At 47.7% G+C, this 21,120-nt stretch overlaps 1 protein-coding gene across 21 annotated transcripts in view; it reads right to left on the bottom strand.

The window, feature by feature from the left end:
- Positions 1-2,651: 2,651 nt before the first annotated feature.
- Positions 2,652-21,120, bottom strand: part of Tenm4 (teneurin transmembrane protein 4) — a 2,788,855-nt gene continuing 2,770,386 nt past the window's right edge. For all 21 annotated transcript variants that reach the window (XM_063256396.1, XM_063256398.1, XM_063256401.1 and 18 more), the window contains 4 exons: positions 19,620-19,916; positions 16,717-18,331; positions 10,903-11,045; positions 2,652-7,960 (listed from right to left, as the gene is read on the bottom strand). In XM_063256396.1, the coding sequence (XP_063112466.1) occupies positions 7,202-7,960; positions 10,903-11,045; positions 16,717-18,331; positions 19,620-19,916 (2,814 nt within the window). In that variant the 3' untranslated portion in view covers positions 2,652-7,201. The remainder of the gene's footprint in view (positions 7,961-10,902; positions 11,046-16,716; positions 18,332-19,619; positions 19,917-21,120) is intronic.

Here is a 21,120-nt window from a genome sequence, read left to right as displayed (position 1 = left end):
CTCTTGACACCAGAGACTGGGATTCTGGCCACAGCTCCCTGACTTCTGGGTTCTCACAAGCCTGGATGCTGAGGCTTCTGGTGTAATGATGTAGAACACACTCCCTGGTATCTATCACAGAATCTATTTTCCAAGTCTTTAGACTAAATTGTGATGTTTATAAGCAAAGGGCCCTGTCTTTCATCTTTAAATCTTCTAAGGCTGCTTGGGTATATAAGACATACAGGAAATGCTCATTCACTATTGCTTGGTTACAGTTCCTCCTCATCCTGGTTTGGGATTTATTCACACAATCATCCCTCCTCCTTCCATTCATCCTCTCAGTTTTATGACATATATGAGAATGACCCCATCTCTCCCACCCTGGTCTCACAGATTCTTACCCTGTACAAGGATGTAGATATCTATCAGAGGAAATTTCAAAGGTTTTCTGGTCTTGGTCCAGTAGTAAACACTCCTTTTATGTCAGGTAGTCCTACATTAGGTACAGAACTGCAGAACTTTTAAACAGTGCACATTACCTAAAGTCAGTCTTTAAAAGTTCTACATTACCTACATTAGGTAATGGGCACTGTTTAAAAGTTCTGCAGATACTGTGAATCACTAATGGGCAGGTTAGGCTCGCAGATTACCAGGCACACAGGAAAATACTTCAGCTTCTCCTTTAGGGTGTGAAGATTGCATCTTCCCCTGACAAGGTGTATTTGTTCTTGTAAGAACTGTGGCTCCACAAAGGTGTTTTGGATTCTTCAAGGGTGAAAGAATATATTCACAACTCCTGTAGTCCATGAGACCTAGGAAGGGTGCTTGTCTATGGGTGCGGGCTGGAGCCCACCTGGCAGTTACCCTGACTGATTATTTCAGGCTTGACAAGTGCACAGGGAATGCCTAATGGGAACATGGGTGGGCCCTTGGGTAGTGATGGACTTTTTCCTATGGCTTCCAGGGGATCCAGAAAGCCTGAATGGCAGACGGTTTTGATGTTGGGGCTGCGGAGGGGTGACTTCAGTCAGGGCCAAGCTGGGAGGGACATGCTTTCCTCTGTCCCTTCTTGCTTCTTGGAGGCCTTGCTGCAGCTGCCCTGATGGGGTGGAGCAGCCAGTGCAGGGGCTGGCAAGACGGTGAGGGCTCCATCTAGCAGAGAACCCTACTTTCTCAAATCAGTGCATCAGAGTGGGAGGTTGACTAAGAAGACTGACTTTAGGTAATGTGCATCTGTTTTGGGCTCCCGACACAGGCAGAAGTTTTGCCACAGCCTCTGGGGCTCTCAGGAACTCATACCCCACAGTAATACAGTGTTGAGAGGCACAGGCAGATGTCCAGTGTGTGCCTTTAAGGGGAAGGAGCCAGGAGGGCTTTAGAAATTTATTTCAGCTGGACTTGGAGAGACTGCGCAAAGGCCTGCAGGTGTGAAAGCCTGGGGCCCGCCTGCGCTGGGGATGCCCCCGTGCAGCTGGCTGGACTGCGGTATTCGTGGGGAAGAGACAGAAGGGCACAAAGAGTCTCTCGTTTTATTAGTGGAAATGCAGATTTAGTTGGCCAACAGCATCTGGAGTGCCTCTAAGCTGCCTGTGCTGTAAGCAGCAGAGGGGTTCATGTAGTTAGTGGTTCTCAAAGTAGTATCACCTGGGAACTTGCTGGAAAGCAAATTCTAGGGCTCACCACCACCAGCCCACTGACTCAGATCCTGGATGGGGCCCACAGTTTGTGCTTAATGAGCCCTCAAGCTGATTTTGATTCTGGCCAAAGTTTGAGAACCACTGCATAGCGGATAGAATACTAGACTTCGCAGGACTGTTAAGGTGAGGGAGGTGGAAGGCCAATAACTTACCCTGTGTGACTGTCCCTAGAGTTCCCACCAGTGAGGTCTTTTGTTGCCCCTTCCTTGAAAGGATCTGAGCAGTAATCAGGAGGGATCACTGGAGCACTTTGGGCTTGGAAGGGTTAAGTGACTCGGTGCTGATCACAGGGAAGTGCCCGAGCCCTGTGCACCCAGGTGGTCTGACTCCAAAAGCAGGGTTTTCCTGCCACCTGGAGCAAGCGAGCACCTCATAGCCCCACAGTAGTGCTGTGGGCTGGAGCCTTCCATGACCAGGTGCAGAAAGGGCTGCAGCCAGGGGCTCCTTGTCCGAGGGCCAGTGCCGAGACCAGTGGGCGAGATGAGGCCTTTGCCCTCATTCCAGCTCTCTAAGGACAATCTCTTGGATTTTCCTAAGAATTGCATTCCCACCAGGGAGTTGGCTTCATACACAAACTTTTGTAAATGACGTGCTGTTGCCTTCTTCCCTTAAGCCTGATGGGTTAAAATGTAAGGTTAAGAAAAGCGGGATGAAGAAGACCCATGTGCTATGATTATGATGACCTTAGATTAAAAAAAGAAAAAACTCTCAGTTCTACAGGAGTTTTTTTCCTTTTCCCCAAGCGCACCTGGGGAAAGCAGTGGCACTGTGGATGGGGCAGTGCCTGCGGCCAGCGCCCGGTCCCTCTTTAGGACAGGTCTAGGTCTTTTTTTTTGTACTGGGAATCAAATTCACAACCTCACACTTGCGCAGTCTTGAGGGCTTACAAGTAGTTCAGAGGTGTAGGACTGAGTCTTTTTCCTGGTCATCCAGATAACAGCCACCATCTCCCAACAAAGGCCACCAAACACCTTTAAACACAAAATATTCTTTTATTTGTCAACGAAGGCTACACAGGATCACTTCTGGTTTTGTTTTTATGCTTTTTTTTCTAGAAGGTATCTACATCTGCATTTATTTACAGCCTTGTTGGTATTTACACAGTCAAGAATACAGTGTTAGAAACACAAAAGTGTTGAGAAAAAAACTTCTCAAAATTAGTTCCAGACTTCAGGAAAACTATTTGCACATGGTAAGGCCAGAGTCTCCAGTGCTGGTCATCCAGAGGCAGCACGGCACAGTCCTTTGCCGGAGCTGCAGGTTCAGAAGTCCTCAGAACAACAGGCAGACTTAGAAAAGGGAGGTTCTGGTGGTGGGTGAATCCGGGGCTGCTGGGGCACTGCCAGACACCTCGGGCTCAGCTTCCACTGGGAGTGCTGAGCCTGCCCAAGGGCCAGTCCTCCCTTGGCAGTTTGCCCTCAGAAGAAATCACATTTTCTTGGGGACCAGGAGGTCACCCAGTTTCATGCCTTTGGCATTTCAGAGGGGAAAGGAAACATGACATAGTCCCCATGCAGGGCTCCCCGACTCTGATCTTTCACATTCATAATGAAACCTCAGAGCGAACCACTAACTGGGGCAGTCAAGGTCCCAAGCTGGTTTTTGAGAATGTAAAGGTTGGAGAGGATAAAGTTTCGGTCACCTGAGCAATGAGTCTTTAAAATGAGTTTGCTGTTCAGGAAGGTAAAATAAAAGCGCCTTGAACTACAGGTAAGTGTATGACCCTAGCTGGGAACAATGTGCCTTAAATGGAAGGCTTTAGTCCTAGCGAGGGAAAGGAGGAGCTGGGCTCTATCTGGGGCCTGTCGGGAGCAGAGTCCCCTGACCAGGACTGGGTGCCACCTCCTTGGCTTAGTGGCTGCTGTGAAGAATGGAGGACAAACTGGACTTTGAATGTCAGGTAGTCACACCCCTGAGCCTGGGACCCTGCTGAGGGCCAAACAAGCTGCTTCCTGCTCGGCACCAAGCTCAATGTCTCTGCTGTCCCCAGAGGACCACTACAGACACAAAGCTGCAAAGGGTTAAATTACATTCTCTGACTTCACACTGAAAGCCTTGTCTTTGCAGAATGGAAATCACCGCTGTCTATAAAGGTGAGACTTAAAAGTCACAGCTGAAAAGGTCCTTTCTTCCTCTTTTTTAAAATTCTGATGCCTTTTTTTGTGTCTACAAAGCACTGCCCCATTTACTCACCTTCCCTGCCTCAGCATCATCTGCTTCCAACTCTACCCTCACCTGGAAACACATCTCCTGGCCATTCTTAGCCTCTAGTCAGTTTCTTAGGGATTGTTTCAAAACCTCCACCCCTAAGTAGAAGTGAGGCGCCTGTGTGGACCTTGGATTACTTCTCAGCCAGCAATTCTGAAGCAAGTGTCAGAGGCTGTCAGAGGTTGGTATTCCATGGAGCCCCTCCCCTCCCTCCTGTGGTCACCATCCTCTCTTCCAACAATGTCTGTCTAGAGGTTGGATAAAAGGAAATCTTATCACATAAAAGACAAAGTTGGATCCTAGTGCTTGGGGGTCTGAGGCTAGACTGGGCTAGACCTGTCTCAAAGAGACAAAAAGCCGGAGAATCAATAAGGTCTTATTAAGGTAGTGACAGAGAGGCTGACTGGCAGCTGTGGAGAGGGGAAAGCAGGAACTATCCTAAAATAAACATCCTAGAGTCTGAAGCCAACTTACTGCAGAATCAGGCACCTGGAAGTGCAGGAGGTCTGACCACTTCACCAATTGGAAAGTTTTGACTGATTAGTGCCAAAAGGGCAGGTGCCATTCAGACTAGGGGCTGATGCTTGGCGCGCACTAAATAGACACAGAGAACTCTGGTGTATGCCTTCAGACTCATCCTTGCCATGAGATTGGGACTGCTGGTCTCTGGGGGACAGATTGAGAGGGGAGGTCCTGAGTCACTTGCCAGCCTGAATGGGAACCAGCTTCAAAGGGCCAAGGCCAGATCCTCTGTTCTGTATGACAGCACAGTATAAAATGAAGGGGCATGGTGTTATTGCCCACCCCACAGTGCCTCTCTAAAGCTAGGGCTGCAGAAGCCAGGCGCACAGCCTGGGAAAATATATATAGGATTATTCCTTTAAATAAAGGAACGCCTAATAATTCTCTGTGCTTTTGATCCTTAAAATTAGTCCACTGTATTCCTTTGGGGAAGCTGGCAATGGAGAGGGACAGAGGAGCTGGGAAGGTATAGGGAGATGGTTCCGGTGAACCATATGTTGTCTCTAACCTCCAAATACATGTCCTCAGCTGACAGCAGGCAGCCAAGATGGGAATGGTCAACTAGTTCAACAGGTAGGAAAGTTTGCCCAGTGACCTTTATAGCAAGAGTGCATTTTGAGAGGCATAAATTTCTTTTGGATCAAACAAACAAACAAACAAACAAAACTAACTTGGTGTTCTTCAGGCCAAACTGTTTTCCATTCCATCCACGAAAGTAGCACATGGCGTGTGCAGTGAGCCTGGGGAGCAGTGAACCTGACTCAGCTGAGCTCTGGGTCCAGAGGCAAGGGGCAACCAGTGGACAAACCGGCCACAGCACACTGTTGAGGCAGTGTGACTTTTTTTTCTTTTTTTGGAAACAGGAAGAGCACTTAGCGAAACACATCCTCTAATGACGTAGTAAGGCAAGATCTCCCCTCCCCGAGAAGCTCTGAATACCTCCCTGTGCCAGACAGAACCCGGACTACACGGTGCTCCGGTTCTCATGCAATAAGAGACCTTCTTGGTTTCATTAACTTGTGTCGCGTTCTGAAGACTCTGTAAGTAAGGCTATAAAGGTGCCATGAGCTTATCAGTCCAACAAGGTTTCCACGGGGAATAGCTCGGACTCAGAATTCATTTTCCACACTTAATGTCAATGTAACCCATAAAGTCCCATTTTCTGAGAAGCCTAGCTCAAATGGAAGCGTTGGGCTTCCCCTCCTGTCTCCCAGAGCCTCCTGTGAGTGGCAGTAACAATGGTAACTAGGCAGATGAACCAGGAATGAGATCCTCGAAAAGGAGCTCCCAGCTTGTGCGGCTGCCCTTCTCTGCCCTCCTTGCCTTCGTGGTCTCCTAGCTGCTGCCTCCCCCTGGCAGCCTCCAGCCATGGGCTGTGTCTGCTCCTGGAAGGCTGCCAGCCTCTTGCTGATGATGCAGACATGGGTCTTCACAGGAACAATGCTGGCACTGGCCTCAGGACTGGCCCCAGATGGTAGTGGAGTTGTACACCCCCTAAAGGCTACACTAAAGTAGCTCCTTTCTTTTTGTCTTTAAAAAATAAAACGAGACCCTGGTTGGGCTTCTCTAGAGGGAAAGTTGTTTTCTAGAGGAAGTTCACAGAAGGGGTTTCCTGAAGGCCCAGGCTGCTGTGCCCCAGTTCTGGGGTGAGCCTGCACAGGGGAGGCAGAGGCAACTTCAGGAGCTGGTTAGAAAGATGCTTGGCTCATGCCTTTGCTTACTCCTCTCTTTGGCTGACTTTTTTATTCTCTATCTTTCCAGGATCAAAGGCCACAAAGCACCTCTCGATATCCTTTTATTTCTCAGTGGTGGCAGCTGAGCAGTGGAGGGAAGGCACCCGAAGTCATAGGGAGGGTTGGTGCCCACATGGAGGGCTTGCTGTGCAGTGCTGGTTCTCACATCTGGCTTTGGGAGAGAGGAGATGAGTATGGGACATCATGGAGGATCAACCAATCACAGACATCCTGGGTGCTTTCACCTCTTGAAGAGGGTGGGGCTCATCGCTCCAGGATGTTATGTCACCAGACTGGGGAAAAGAACTGGGGACAATTCCTCTATCCCAGAATGGGGGTGGCACCGACAATTACACAAGATTTGGAAAAGGGAGGAGGGATTTCATTTAGCATCAAAATATAAAGCTTGGACAGGAGTTTGGGGCAGTCTGGAAAGCTGCTGAGTGATATCATGATATTTTCCAGAGCAAGATGAAGCCATCTGTGGTCCTCTGGAGGCACAGAGCACAGTGAGGAAGCACCCACCATTCATCTGTGGGGGCCTCACCGAAACTCCTGAGGTCCTACAGGCTCATCACTCTCAGCACCCCTCACTCCTGCCTGACCCCAGGCAAAGAAGAAAGCACACGAGACAAGTCAGCACAGACACTTGTGTCTCAGATCACACTGGGTACCTAGCAACGGATGAGGACGCGTCCCAGGGGATGTGTATCCCAAAGCGGGGAGAAAAGTACCCCAAACAACAGGGAGAATTCCTTAAGGAGAAAGGGAACAAAAGACAATAAAGTTTTCATTGTGATCACACTACAGAAAAAAAAATACCTTCTGTTCTTTGCAAAAAATGTGTGAAGGCCAAATCTTGTATATTTCTTTTCTTAAAAAAAAAAAAAGAATGTTGCATGAGTTAACAATGCAACCAGTATCTTTTTGTTTTCTGCACTTATTAAAAAAGGTGTTTTTTTTTTTTTTTGTTTTGTTTTTAAAGTACAACACAGTCAGGTATGCGGCCACAAAAGAGTAGCTGTCTTTGGCAAGAAGTCCAGGCCTTAACCCTCTCTGTCACCTTCGGCCCATCTCGCTCTGTCTCATGAAGTGGATGTTGTTGGCGCTGTCTGACAGTTCTGGGTACTGCTCCACGGAGATCACGAAGAAGCCGTCATAGCCTTGCACCCGCCCTGTGTTCAGCACCTGCTGCTTTTCTCCCTCTGTCCAGGCCCGCAGGCCCTCCTCCCCTTCCTGCAGTCTCTGCTGCTCTCGAGCCCATGCCTGGCGCACAGCCCTCTGCCGGGCCAGCTCCAGCACCCGCGCCTTCTCCTCGTCCAGCGTCGTCCCATAGCGGGTGTTCAAGCACAGTGCTCCATACTGGAGCTGGATGTCTGTGTAGCGTCTAGTCCTACCATTGAGCATGGTGTTGATCTGCGACACTGTCACGTTGATCCCATTCTCCAGGGTTCGCTGACCCCCACTGAGGCCGAGGATGGCCAGGTCACCTTCTGAAGGCCCTGGTTTCACAAAGTAGTGGGTGTCTACCCCATTGATAGTGAAGTGCAGGTTCTCTAAGTAGTGGGCATTGTTCAGGATGGCAGCAACCCTCCGCCCATCCTCATTGGCCATGCTGATGATGTCTGTGGTCACTCGACCATCCTTCAAGGCAAACTTGACCCCTTTGCCAAAGACTGAGCCGCTGGATGCAAACTTCCTTGTCTCTGGGGCCTGCTGGCAGCTGGTGACTGTGGAGCCATAGAGCTGGTCAAAGCGTTCTAAGGTGACAAAGGCTTTGAGCTGTTTCTGCACTTCACATTGTACTCCAAGGATAGACTGATGAAAAAGGACAGGAGAGAGAGAGAGAGAGAGAGAGAGAGAGAGAGAGAACCAGTTTAAATAAGTCAGTCTGTTCATATTTATTAACCTGTAGCATTGATGTGTATTGCTCATCGCCAGCACATCCAGCCATCTCCATCATCAATCCATCCATCCACCCACTCACCCTTCTCTCCAGAGACCATTTCAGGAGCTTCTGCTCTGGGCTGTCCTTTTCTGAGCACTGCAGGTATAGAACTGAATCACACCTCATCTTTGCCCACCCAAACAGCACAACCATAATTGCAATCACAATGTGATATCAGGTAGTCTCGGACAGGTAAGCATAACAGCTAAAGCTAACGTTTATTGGTCTTCAAGCTGAACCGTTACCATTCATTGTCTCATTTGATTGTCATAGTAATTTCATACGGTAAGTGTTGGGAGCCGCCGACACCGGTCGCCTTACTTGGCGGACGTAGGGCCTGTGGGTGGGAGCGGAGCCTGAGCTAGATTGCCCCTCCCATCGAGTGAGTCAAGTTGGCGCCTGCTTCCTGCCCCCTGATTGCGCTGGCGACTTAAACAACCCGCTCTGTAAGATAGTCTGCCTAGCAACAACTGATGTTAGCCAATCAGCCCGCATCGCGCGCTTTGAACTGATTGGCCACTGTCACCCTATAAAAGTGAATGCCTCTCCCGCCACGAGACAGGAAGCACAGAGAGAGATAGAGAAAGTCCACCGGCGAGAAAGGGCTGGTGGCAGAGTGGAGGCCTCGCGGGGCCCACGCGGAGACAAATAAAGGCAAGGTTGCACACCGCCAGACTTTGTCGTGTGTCTTTCCTGCCGGCTGGGAGCGACCTCGACAGGTAAGTACTGTTATTCTGTTTGTTTTCTAAGGCTACTAAGGCTCAGGAAAGTTATAACTGGCTTCTGGTGATACAATTAATATCGAGCCAACCTTTAAAGCCAGTTCTGTCTGATCTCAGAAGCTCAGTTTCAAGGGCTGCTGCCCTTGAGAAGAAAACAAGGCTTGGAAGCAGCTCAGGCTAAAGGTGGAGGAGAGAGATGGAGAAAGGCTCATGTTTGAGTTGGGACTTGAAAGATGAGCAGTGGTTATAAAGGTACAGTGAGAGAAAAAGTGGTGATTTGTATCAGCTTTCTTACCCTTCTATTGCTCTGTACCATATTTATACGTGAGTTTTCAAGGTGACCCTTTGCCCCACAGTGCTTCTTTAGAGCTACTCAGGTGACCCCACATTTGGCTGTTTGGGGGACAGGGTAGGCCCTACTATCTTGGCGTGCCATCTTTGCCCATGGCTCAGGGAGCTCAGGGAAGACACAATCCGAAGGGCTCAAGGGCCTTATCAGCAACCCAGGGAAATGGCTTTAGAAACAGGCCTGTCACCTCCCACTGAAATTAAGTTTTCTTTATAATTAATAGAACCCTGTCTGTGAACAATTATTTCCTAGAGTTTCACAAAAGCTGGAGTGCTCAACAACAAAGATCTCTGATGCTTGCCAAGGGCAGAAATCAATAATTCATTGACAGGCGAGGTTGGCAAACAGGCAGTCAGAGACAGGGACTCTGTGGAGTGCAGGAGGGAAGCTGGCTGGGGAGAAAAGAGCTGTACCGCTGCAGTCAGCCGGGAAACGGCAGATGCTGGGGCATCTGGGGCAGAGCCTGGGGACAGGAGAGGGCTAAGGCAGCACAGGGTGGCAGAAAGAGGACTGTCTCAAAGCCAGGCAGCCCTGGGTTATCACTGCCTTCTGGAACTTCCCAGCAAATGTCCTGGGTTAAGTTTTTCTCTGAAATCTAGTCTCCTTATCTGTAAAGTGGGCTGGTTACTTCTTCAACCAGCAACTTCAATAGTTTTCTGTGTGCCTACAAGGTGGTAGGTAGCCAGTGTGCTTGATACTTAAGGAGACTTAAGCTGTTGTGGCTCAGAGACCGGTGAAGGGAAAAGAAAGAAAACAGGAATTAATATATAATGTGGGGAGTGCTTTGTAAGAGGAAAATATAAGGTGCCACCTAAACATAGAGGTGCAGACCTGCCTTCCTTAACCTGGGAGAAGGCGATAGCTGAGGTGAGGACTGAAGGAATAAGCCTGGAGTAAGATATGGCTGGGAAAATTTCCTAGCAGCTCCAGGATGCCACATGACAGCCTTGATCTTCCCTATTGTCCCCTCAAAGGCCTGGTCTTTGCCTGATTCAGCCCTGCATTAAGTGGGAACAACATAAGGCTGGGCACAAAGTTGGCAGACTTTGTAGAGAATATATGAATGGTGCAGTTGGGGGTTGAGCAAATGAATACCTGAAGTAAGGGAGTGGGATGGGACTGTTTTAAAGGATCTTTTCAGATATGTAAGCTAAGTTTTTGAAATTGGGTTATAAAAGGAAGATAAGAAAAAGTAATGTTTTTTGAACACCTATAGTGTGCCAGGCTCTTTAATTAGCAAGATGATACAGAGCAGACAAATCTGGGATTAGATTCCAGCTCTAACCCTCCTTGCTGCATGATATTGGGAAGCCTCAGGCATTAAATCTGCAAGATAAGGATGAAAACACGACAGGATATTTGTGAGTTAACTTAAGTGGAATACCTTACCCAAGGCCAGGTACATTAGGTGCTTAGAAAATGTCACCCTTGTATTTAGAATAGGTCTTTCTCCCTGCACTTTTGCTTAGACAGTGACAAAGGCTAATTATTTCTGTAGAACTTCAAACTCACTGTGGCACACAAAACTCTTTCATTCAGCTTGTGCCCATGTGCTGCATCAGCTGGGCCCCCATGGTCTGCCTGGTGACAGAGTTATTGTTTGCTGAATGCCCGAGGCAGACACTGTGGAGACACTGCCATGGCTTCCATTAGTGCCAGAGCCTTCCTGCAAAGCTGGAGAGAACCCCTTCTTGCAACATCAGAAGGCACCAAGGTGTAGGCTGCCATGTGTGGGAGTTACCTTGCTATTGTCCCACTCCTGAGTTTTCATCTGTGTGTGCATGAGCTCATAGGATGGTTCCATGGCATCCATGTCCGGTTTGGGGTATCCAGGGATCACGTTGTGCAACTGGAATCCAAAGGTAAGCAGCCAGCTGTTGACATCTGGGTGGGAGAGAAGCAGAAACATCCCCATGGAATAAGTGAACTCCCGCTCTTGCCTCATCCCAATCGAGCAGCCCCGAGAGGCTGCGGGTGGAGGTGCGGATGTGGAGGACTGCTGGCCGGAGAGCCACTGCTACAAAAGCATTGGAATCAGTCTCACAGTCTTAGAGCCAAATGTTCTCTTTCGATGCAGTGATCTGCCTCCAGGATGTGTTCCCAAGAAGGATGACACCGAGGTAGAACCTAGTTTCTAGCCTTCCCTTTCTACTCTGGCTTCCAGCCCTTTGGGTCTCCAGCTTTGTACCCAGGGCAGCTGCTGATGAATGAGGATCCCCCACCGCCACCTCCACCATCAATAGAAAAACTCAAAAACGATAGCTAGACCCACAAGGAGTAATTTTTTAAAATTAATTAAAGTTAGTGGCACATTTTAGATATACATAATGATTATACTCATTAGGGGAAATTTGTACCCGTACACAATATAACTTGATTCCCCCTCCCCCATTCTCCTATCCTTCTTTTAATCCCTCTTCCCAAAATGAAGAATTTAATGAATCATTTGCAAAGAGAAAATTCCAGAGAGAAACAAACTGCCCCTCCCCTTCTTACTCTCAGCAGGAATTAGAGCCTGAGGCTCAGAGCACCACTGGGCATAGAGATGGGAGGTACTAAATCAAAGAGTTTTTCCCTTGCTCCTCCTGCCTTTTATTTCCTTTGAATAAGCTGAAGGAAGTCACTGAACCTCCCTGCGCTCTCATTTTCCAGGGTGTACACTGGGCTTCAGGATCATAGGAACGGGAGTAGCAGATTGTACAAGATTCTTTGGAGTTTCTAGTGATACACTATTAAATGCAGGGATTGACAGGTTTTGCCATGAACATTTTGGCTTACTGAAGAATAGAATCAGGAACCCAAGGTCAGAGGGAGGAGAGAGGGTTGAGCGGGTATTGCAAAGTACTTGGCCCCTGTGGTGGAGTAACATTGTCAGTAGGTACTGTGTCACAGATTCCCCAGGCCCCTGGGGTTGGTGTGTCAGAATGATGTGGATAACATCTAAACATGGAAAAAGATCAGAGGGGACACAAACCTTCCCACCGGATAGGCTGACAAGTTCACATATAGAAGACAGCACTAAAGTCAGACATCAAAAGCTGTGTAAAGTTTATGAGGCATCAGTGGAAGGGTAGCACTTCTGGTAGGCTGGACAAGAGGAGCTCAAAAGTTAGAGAAAGAACCAGAAAGGACAGGGCCTGGACAGGCAAAGACAGGGAGAGACCAGCATCCTGTGCTCTAGGATGGCTCAGCCTTCATTGGGAAGGGGCAGCTAACAACACTGACGTAGCTGTTGAGCAGAGACTCAGAATCCAAAGTCCTAGGGAGGCAAGGTTTTGAGCAGAGCTTCCTGGATCCTCCCATTCTGTCTTCTTTCCAAAGGAGATTCCCCTGGCAGGAGGTCCTAGTTAAGGTCTTGCTGAGAACTACTTTTCCCCAGCACTTGCTGATCTTATCCCAGGGTAGGAGTGACCTGTGGGGCCAAGGGCGATGTCCTGCTTTTCTTTTCCTTCCAAGAACCTCATGTTTGCCTTGCTTTTGTTTTCAGTTATCCCCAGGCCCCTCTGGTGGGTGGGAAACCTAGAGGACCAGAGATGGAGTAATGGGGGAAAGGACACTGCAAACATGTGGAAAAAAAAATCCAGGTGCTCTCAGTTCAGCCTTACTAGGCAGGATCACAGAAGAGAGTGCTGTAGCTAAGGCCAGAAAAACTGGGTCTAAATTTTGGCTCCCCAGCTTACAAACTGTGTGAACTTGAGTAGTTTAACTTAACTTCTCTGAAGTTTTATTCCTTTGATTGCTTATTCAATAGACATGGTTTTAACCAAGTCACAGAGAATACCAATAGTATTATCATTTAAGAGCACTTATCATACAGCAGGAGTTATTCCAAGTTTGTACACAAATTACTAGATCTAATGTACTTGAAGCATCCAGACCAGTTCCTGTTCTTCATTGCCCCCAACCCATGCCTCCAGGTCTGGGGACCTCTCATTTCTCACTTGAGACAAGGCTTAGACCAACTTTTTTCCAGAGTCTCTTTCCTCATTGAATTTCTGAATCTCTGATTCTATGACTCTTGGCAGATGGTTCTCTGGGAAATTAAAACAAACAGAACAGGGGAAAATGGCTTACAAAGCCATTTTGCTGGAGGCTGAGAACTTGCATCTGAATTTGTAGTTGCAAAGAAAGCTTCTATGTGGAATATTGTAAATTCTCAGAAAAGCAGGGGTGTGAAAGGAGGCCTTGACCTTAATTATGAGTGATGGAAGATGGGAAACTTTCTTCTTATGCTTTTTGGAAAAAAGCTCAAGAAATATTTATTCATTGGTGTTCCTTCAGGGCTTTTCTTTCTGAAGAGTTGGGAGTTGTAGTTTTCTTACAGAGGTAGACATTTCTCTCCCATTTTTACTCATGCATCCCAGAGTAATAAAATGCAAGCAATAAGAATCCCTTGTGTGTGCGCCCAGCTTTGTTGTTCATGAAATGTATTCTGATCCAAACACAAAGGGTCTGGAGACAGAGCAGAACTCTAATTTGCCTTTTCTTAGTGGAGCCACTTCCTTTACTTCCCCAACCTCACTTTCTGCCTCAGTAGGTGGTGTTGGCATTCCCTCCTCCAGGCTGCAGGAGAAGACTGTGTGCCATGTACCCCTGAAAGATGTTTTGGTGAGCTTCCCAAAGTCCCATTCTGACTTCTCTTTGTATTCTGGGGTCTTCACTCAGTTTTAGGGATGCTGACTTACTGAACCAGGCATTCTGTCTCCCCAGTCCAAGTGACTGTTCCAGTTCAACTGGAACATATCTCAGGACTCCTGAAGACATTTTTGGAGAAAAATTATGCTCTTTTTTTTATTGTTGTGGCTGGATGTGAGTGAGGATTCTTGTAGCCCACCATAGAAGACAAAGGTAAAGTTTTTTGAGAGTTAGTAGTATCTTGGTTCTTACTAGCAAATCTTTCCCAATCTGCTAAAAGCTTGACTGTTTATGTGATATATCTCACTTTTGAACACTGTAGTTTTTCAAACTGTGGGACAGTATTCACTATGTAGTGAAATCAACTTTATGGGTCATGGCAAACACATGTATTTAAATGGTGTGGATTAGACTAGGAAATATGAGTATGTCACACTTAAGGATTGTTTTGCCAACCTTTCGTTTTAGTATTTTACTGGAATAGGAACGATATTTGAGAAAAGCAGTCACGTGTCCCCTGAAGACAGCCTCCAAGCCTCACTTCCCTCTGGATCCTTAGGATAGGTCTGGCAAAGAGTGCGCATAAATAATATGACACTTGCCGGATTTACCTGATTGGAAAATGAAACCCAAAATGAAAATGCCATTCATATGGGTTGCTTTGTTAACAGTGGGATTTGGAGACCAGTGTGATTGACCTGGAAACTGTTCTGGCGTCAGACAGCATTGGTCTGTGTGGCTCTGGGCAGACCTCTTGCTGCTGGGGCCTCAGATATCTCATCTACAGTATGGAGATTATGACGGTGATCTCACAGGGATGTCACCTAGTTTAAAAGAGACCATATTTGCAAGTGTCTGGCACAGAGCAGTTGGTCATGTTATTGCTATTCTGGAAAGAGATCACGTACATATGGTGATGTATAAAAAAAGGAGGGGGTAAAGCAGTAACAATATTTTGGCAAACTGCAAGTTGTTTTTGATGGAAAAGTACATTTCTTACTGTACCATTTTTTTCCAGCTATGGTAACCCGCCAAGATGTCTCACGGGAAACTGTGAAGAGAGGCAGGGGGTTGCTTAATGCAGACAGATGTAATGGAAATGTCATCTCAATCTGTCAAGCTTCTCTAGAACCAGCAGCCAAGTTGAACATGGTGAATGCTGGGAAACACTATCGGGATATTCATGTTGATCCCTAGGCCAAAGTATGTTTTCATCACACCTGTGCACCACCTTTTTCTCCTTTTCTCCGTGCTTGGGATGACTCCTGCTGTCAACATAATAACTTGGAATCCTTCCCTGAAAAAGCAATGTTCTTATTGCTGTCAGCAGAAACAAGGTCCAGATGAGGCTACTAACTCCAGGAGCCAGGAAGCCACATCCATAAGGGGCACTCCTGTGAACCATCTGTGATGCCCTGTGTTCTTTGCACATGCTGTTCCTACTCCTTGGGATGTCTTTGTCCTCATTACCTGATGAACACCTGCTCAGAAATTGGTGTCCATCAAATCATCAGCTCTGGAAGCCTCCAAAGGACCCCCTGGGGGAGACTGGTTGCTCTTGCTCTGTGCCTCAGAAGCCACCTCTGCAAACCCACATCATATCACACTGGACAGCAAGAATCTGTCTTTCCCCTCACAGTGTGGATTTGGGGGCTGGGGATGAGTGAGTGGTGGTGAGAACTTTATCCCCAGTGCCTAAGAGAATGGCTGCGCATAGGTGGCACTTGAGGAAGGAAGAAACTTTCAAAAAAGAGGGAGTAAGGAAACTGTGCTCTAGGATATAACTTCTGGAGACTACCAGGTTTGCAAGCTGGGATGTGCCCAATGTGTGCCCACTACAAGTTGTCTTATGTAAAATATCTGGCTTTGTTCAGATGTCACAGCTACTCCCACTCTGGAGGTTCTCTGTGACTAACCTGGGGATGGTTACTGGGAGAACTGTGGCTGCTGGTGACATCTCTGCCTACAAGGACTTAGGGGATACTTTACATGCAGGATGGTTTCATAGCCATACAGGGCAGGGCTCACTTTTAAAATCAGAGAGCAAAGGAAAGAGAATCTATATGAATCAGGCACTGTGCTGAAAGGCATCTTATTTGTGATGCATTGTGATACAACCTTGTGACCAGGTTGTAGGTAGGTATTGGTTTATTATTTGTTCCATTTGTTCTTCTTTTCCTGCCATCTTTAGACCTTTCTTTACTCTTTTACTTTATCTCCTAACTCCTAATACTGACTTATTAGCATGCCTCTTTTAGTTTTTTATTTTTCTAAATGGTTGCTTTAAGGTTTATCATATGCATGCTTACTTAATTAGAATCAGGGTAGGTATTCTAATCTTAATTTACAGACTAGGAAGCTGGAATTCAAAGTGGTTAAGTAATTTTTGTAACAGATCACCTAGAAATGGTGGATTCTTCACTTAGTTGTCTGTCTCCAGGGTCTGAGTTTTCCATTCCATCATCAGAAATTGAGAGGCAAGTTTTTGCTTTTAGATACACCTTAACCCAACTTATTGCGGACTCAGAGCCGACTTAATTTCTATGTCAAAAACTCCCAAAGTGCATTCCAAGGGATCCATTCAGTAAAATATTAGAATTTCATGGTGAAAAAAGGGCTTTCATGGCCAAATACATTTGAGAAATAGTGGATAAAAATATTAAACAGTTCTAAACTGACATGTATTATGATAATTTAAAAATGGTGGTGGCTGGCTCTGTCAAATTTATTTGATGCCAGAACCATTATTTCCAGAGAGCTCTCTGAACTAGTGTTTCCTTAAATATACTTTTGAAAATGATACTCTCAGCAAAAGTTTTTCCTGTCATCCCACACTAGCTTTCTCAGGGAAAATGAAGTCTTATCAGGTGACCAGAGCAACTGAGAGGGTCCTGCCCCCTGAGTGAGGCCTGGTCCTTACCTGTCATGAAGCACTTGATGTCCTGAGAGTTGCTGATGGGGTTGTTGTTTTTAAACATGTAGAGATTAAAAGGCATAATGTTATTGCTACTAAGGTGCTTCCACAGCTCATGGTCTGGGCTAGTCCAGCGTCCAGCCATCACATCATAATCCCGTCGGCCCATATGGATGAGCTTGGTGAGTGGATCGTAGAGGCCGCCATGGTAGCCGATGATGATCTGGAAGTTGGGGTTGGTGTCCATGTAAATCTCCCCATAAGCCGTGTACAGGATCTGTTTGATCATCAAGCCCGTTCCACTGAAGACAGCAAGGGGTGTTCCAATGTTGTCACAAGCTATGTAAAACTCATCCCCACTGCTCAGCTCCATGGCAAAGAGGTGTCCTTGCAGGTCATAGTACAGGGATGTGATCTCAGAGCTAGAGTGATTGTAGAGGTGAGTGACTTTAGTGGGGTTGGTCAGATCTGCATAGAAGAACTGTAAGTGGTGGCTGTGGCTGCTCTTGCTGGACACCCGCCGCCCCAGGCCATCATAGCGGTACCGGACACTCCAGCCACCGGCCCGGTTGTAGGCCTTGATGAGCAGACCTGCCGAGTTGTACTCAAAGACATCCCCACCCCGCTGCCTGAGGAAGCCATCCTCATCCATTTTGTATTGCACATCGCCTAGCCTAGTGATGCGGTCACGGATGTCATAGCGGAGCGGGGTGAGCCGTGCACTGTTCCCAGGGCTCAGCAAATGCAGGTTCCCGTTGAGGTCATAACTGTAGCGCCAGAGTGGCTTGTCATTGATGGAGACCGTCTGTAGCTGGCCGTCAGCGTCGTACTCATAGGAGTAGCGGGTGGTGTTGGCGTAGGGTCCCACCTTCAGCTCCTTTTTCACTACCCGCCCCATGTTGTCGTACTGGACGGTCATCCAGTACATGAGTGAGCGGAAAATCTCATACTGTACTTCCTTCATCCTGCCGTAAGCGTCGAAGTGCTTGGTGTGGGTCATGACTGCTGTGGTAATGATCTGGTTGATGTCATAGTAGATGACGCCAAATTTCCCAAACTGCTCAGTCTTGCCGGATACATCATCATAGCGATAGAGGTCGATAGGCAGCGGGGTCTCATTGATCACAGCCTGCATGCTGGTCACCCGGAAACTGTTGTCATAATTGTAATCAAAACGGGCATTGACCATACCTTCCTCGGTGAAGCGGAAGATTTGCCGGTCAATCAGGGGCCCGATCTGACGGTAGCGGATGGTGCAAGTGAAGCCTTCATTCTGCAGGTTGACAGTCTTCAGCATGCCTGCTGTCTCATCGTAGGTGAAGCTCACCTTGGTGGTGTCGTACAGCATCTCAGCCAGCTTCGAAAGCTTGCCGTACTTATAAATTACCCTGCGGCCGGTGCCCAAGTAGAAGGTGTGGAGCAGGTAGCCATCCTCCGTGAAGTCCTGTATGACTGAGGCATTGCCCTCGGGGGGCTGATAGATGTTCCTGTAATAGCCCACGGAGCGGATGGTCTCCAGCGTCTGCCGGGCCACATTGGGCATTGTCACAGAGGAGAGGCGGTCGTTCTTGTCAAACTCGAAGATGTACTGCCTCTGGCTGTGGAGAAGCAGTACCATGGACTGGAGGGAGAAGAAAACCAAGAGATGAGAGGAGTTTGGTGGGAGGGGAAGGGGAAGTTGGATCATCAAAGTCTTAAAGAGATAGAATTCTAAGGAAAATGGTGGTTCTGCTGAGTTATGCCCAACCACAGCTTCCTGGTCCAGGTGCGACAGGATCCTGCAAAAAGGTCACAGATATGTCGCAATGGGGTTTCCTCTCATGTCTGGGCCCTGGAAGGGCCATCTGCTTCCCTCTGTGAGCAGCTGTGTGTTTTGGTGTTACAGGCCTGCTCTTTTCTGGGTATGATGGGGTGTGAGGAAGTCTGGGAAGCATGGGCTTGAAGTATGTATAACAGCCTCCCTTCTGGTTTCCTCACTCCAGATTGACTTCTCAAGTCAGTCTTTTTATTCAAGCAAACAGTTCTCTAAAGTAGTCCCAGGACAGGGTGTGCTGTGATGGGAAGAGACAATCTGGTTTCAAACAACGACTTATTGTGTGGCATCTGTGGCATCGGGGTAGCCCTTTCCCTCACTGGCTTGGGTTTTCAGAATGTTGGATGACCTTCAAGCTCTCTTTTCCTCTCAGCCCCGCTCCAACTCACCCACTTTCATAGTTAAGAAATGCTTACCACAGAGCCAGCAGGGTCTGGGCCCTGGAAAGATGACCAGGAATAGAAAACAAAGTAGGAATCTGGGTGTGAGAACTGGGGCATGAATTTGGGACTTTTCTTCAGGAAAAGTAAGCAGACAACAGGCCCACACATATCTAGACATCAAGGTCACCATTTTCTCCTTTTTGAGACCAATTTTTGTTTTGGGGTCACCTCTGATTCCTAGTCCCTGTGATGAAGTGAGTTTTGAGGCAGAAGGCATTTGCCAAGGCCTGCCCAACACCAGAAGCTCAGGAGTAAGCACTGCCTGACTAATCCCATCCCCAGGCTGCTCAGCTCTCTGTACCGTGTAGGCTGGACCTGGGAGCAGGCCCTGCTCTGTTCTGTGAGTCCAGGAAGTTCTGGGGCTGATCTAAGCTCTTCCATGTCAGTCAGGACTTTTCTACTTTCCTGCTGTAGGCCTCCTACTATACACTATCACCATGATTCATCCAGATGACTCATGGGACACCCTCACCTTTTGTAGCAGATTTTCCTGAACATCTCTTTTTGGAAAATGAGTATCTTCATATGAAGACCATATGAGTCAGATTTATTCCATGGAATGCAGCAACCTATGTCTGGCCTTCACTTGAGACTCCATGACTGACATTTTACATGGCAAGGATCATCATGGAGGGAGGGAGAGAGACACTTGCCTTCTCTAAATATGTATAGGTCCACGTCTTCCCATCCGCAAAGATCCTGGATGTGATGCGACCTGCCTGGTCATATTCCATTCTCTCAGACATGATGCCCCTCTGGATGCCGGCAATATGGCCCCCAGGGGAGTATGTGACGTTGACGCCGTTCAGCCTACTACTGGGTGACCACAGGCTGGGCCTCCCTGCCTGGTCATAGAGGATCCGGAGGGTGAACTTGCGGTGGTCATCATAGATCTTCTCTGTGCGGGTTACACGGTCAAAGTCCAGAGACAGGAGGTTTCGGTTGTGAACCTGGGGCAGAAGCAGGAAAACAGAGAGGATGAGAGCGTTAACCTGAGAGAATTAAGCTGGATAATGAGAGCTTTGCTTTGATGACCATTGTGACTATCAGCTGGGTTGAGATGCTCCTGAGTAGAGGAAGCCAGCACAAGTCGTGGGGGTCAACACATATGGGTTTGACTCCTGGCTCTGTCACTTCTCAGCTCGGTGATACGCCCCTATCTGTAAAGTGAAATAATAAGGCCAGTTGCATGGGGCTTGTGAGATGAAGGCACTGCAGATAGTAGCTGTGACCGAAGAGGAGCTACGTGATTTTCTAATGCAATTTTTCAGGGAGGAATATGACAAAAGGCACATCCCTCCTGCTGTTTTATAAAAATATAGCCATCAAGTGGAGCCAGTAAACAAATCCCTGAGCCATACATTCAGTGCCAGATGTGGTGCTGTTTAACTCTGAGGAGACCAAAGCTCAGGGACGTGACGGCATTTGCTGCTGGTCTTATGACTGGTGAAAAACTGAGCCTGGACTTGGCTTTGACCCTTGAGACTTGCCAGCAGATACTCACTGGTTCTCTGAGCAAGTCACAGCCCTCTTGGGGTCCCTCTTGCCCTCGCTTCTCCATCACCTCAGCCAGCCCCCAGGATAGCTCTTCTACCTCCTTCTTCCTGGAGGCCCTGGGAGGCAGTGGGTATTTGAGCCTGGGTGGCTTCTGTGGCTGTGGGCCAGCTAGGAATAGTCCTAGCTCTGGAACACTTGGTTCCTGCCTCCAGGATCAGAAGCCGCTAACAAAGTCTCCACTTGGACAGCTGGCACATCACACAATTCAGTTTCCATTTAGAGACTGAAACACAGGCTCCCACAGAAGGTAGCAGTAAGTCAGAGATTTCATATTTAAATAAAGAAATATACTTTGTGGACCTGTTTCTGTGTTTGCATCTGACCCTTAGGCACTGGATGCTCCCAAACACTTCCAGGTTCTCTGATGCTAAAATGCTGGCTCCCTCTATTAGTTCTCTGGCCTTCTGGGGCGCTTGGATACGTTTTCTGTCTTTTTCACTAGTCACTGGTTAAGTTTGACAAGTAGGAAGAGCCAGGAGAAAAGCAGGTAATTAGGTCACATGATGTGAAATGGCATGTGTGTCCTGAGGTAATAAAGGCTCTCTGGGGCTCTATGTAGTTAAAAAAATAAAAAGGCAGAGGAAGTAGGTCTAGGAA

Source organism: Cavia porcellus, unplaced genomic scaffold (genome assembly GCF_034190915.1).
Source record: "Cavia porcellus strain 051 isolate PalLab524CR breed Dunkin Hartley unplaced genomic scaffold, mCavPor4.1 scaffold_9, whole genome shotgun sequence".
NCBI classification, from domain to species: domain Eukaryota; kingdom Metazoa; phylum Chordata; class Mammalia; order Rodentia; family Caviidae; genus Cavia; species Cavia porcellus.
Note: the sequence above shows the minus strand (reverse complement) of the source record. Positions and strands in the feature narration are given on the sequence as shown.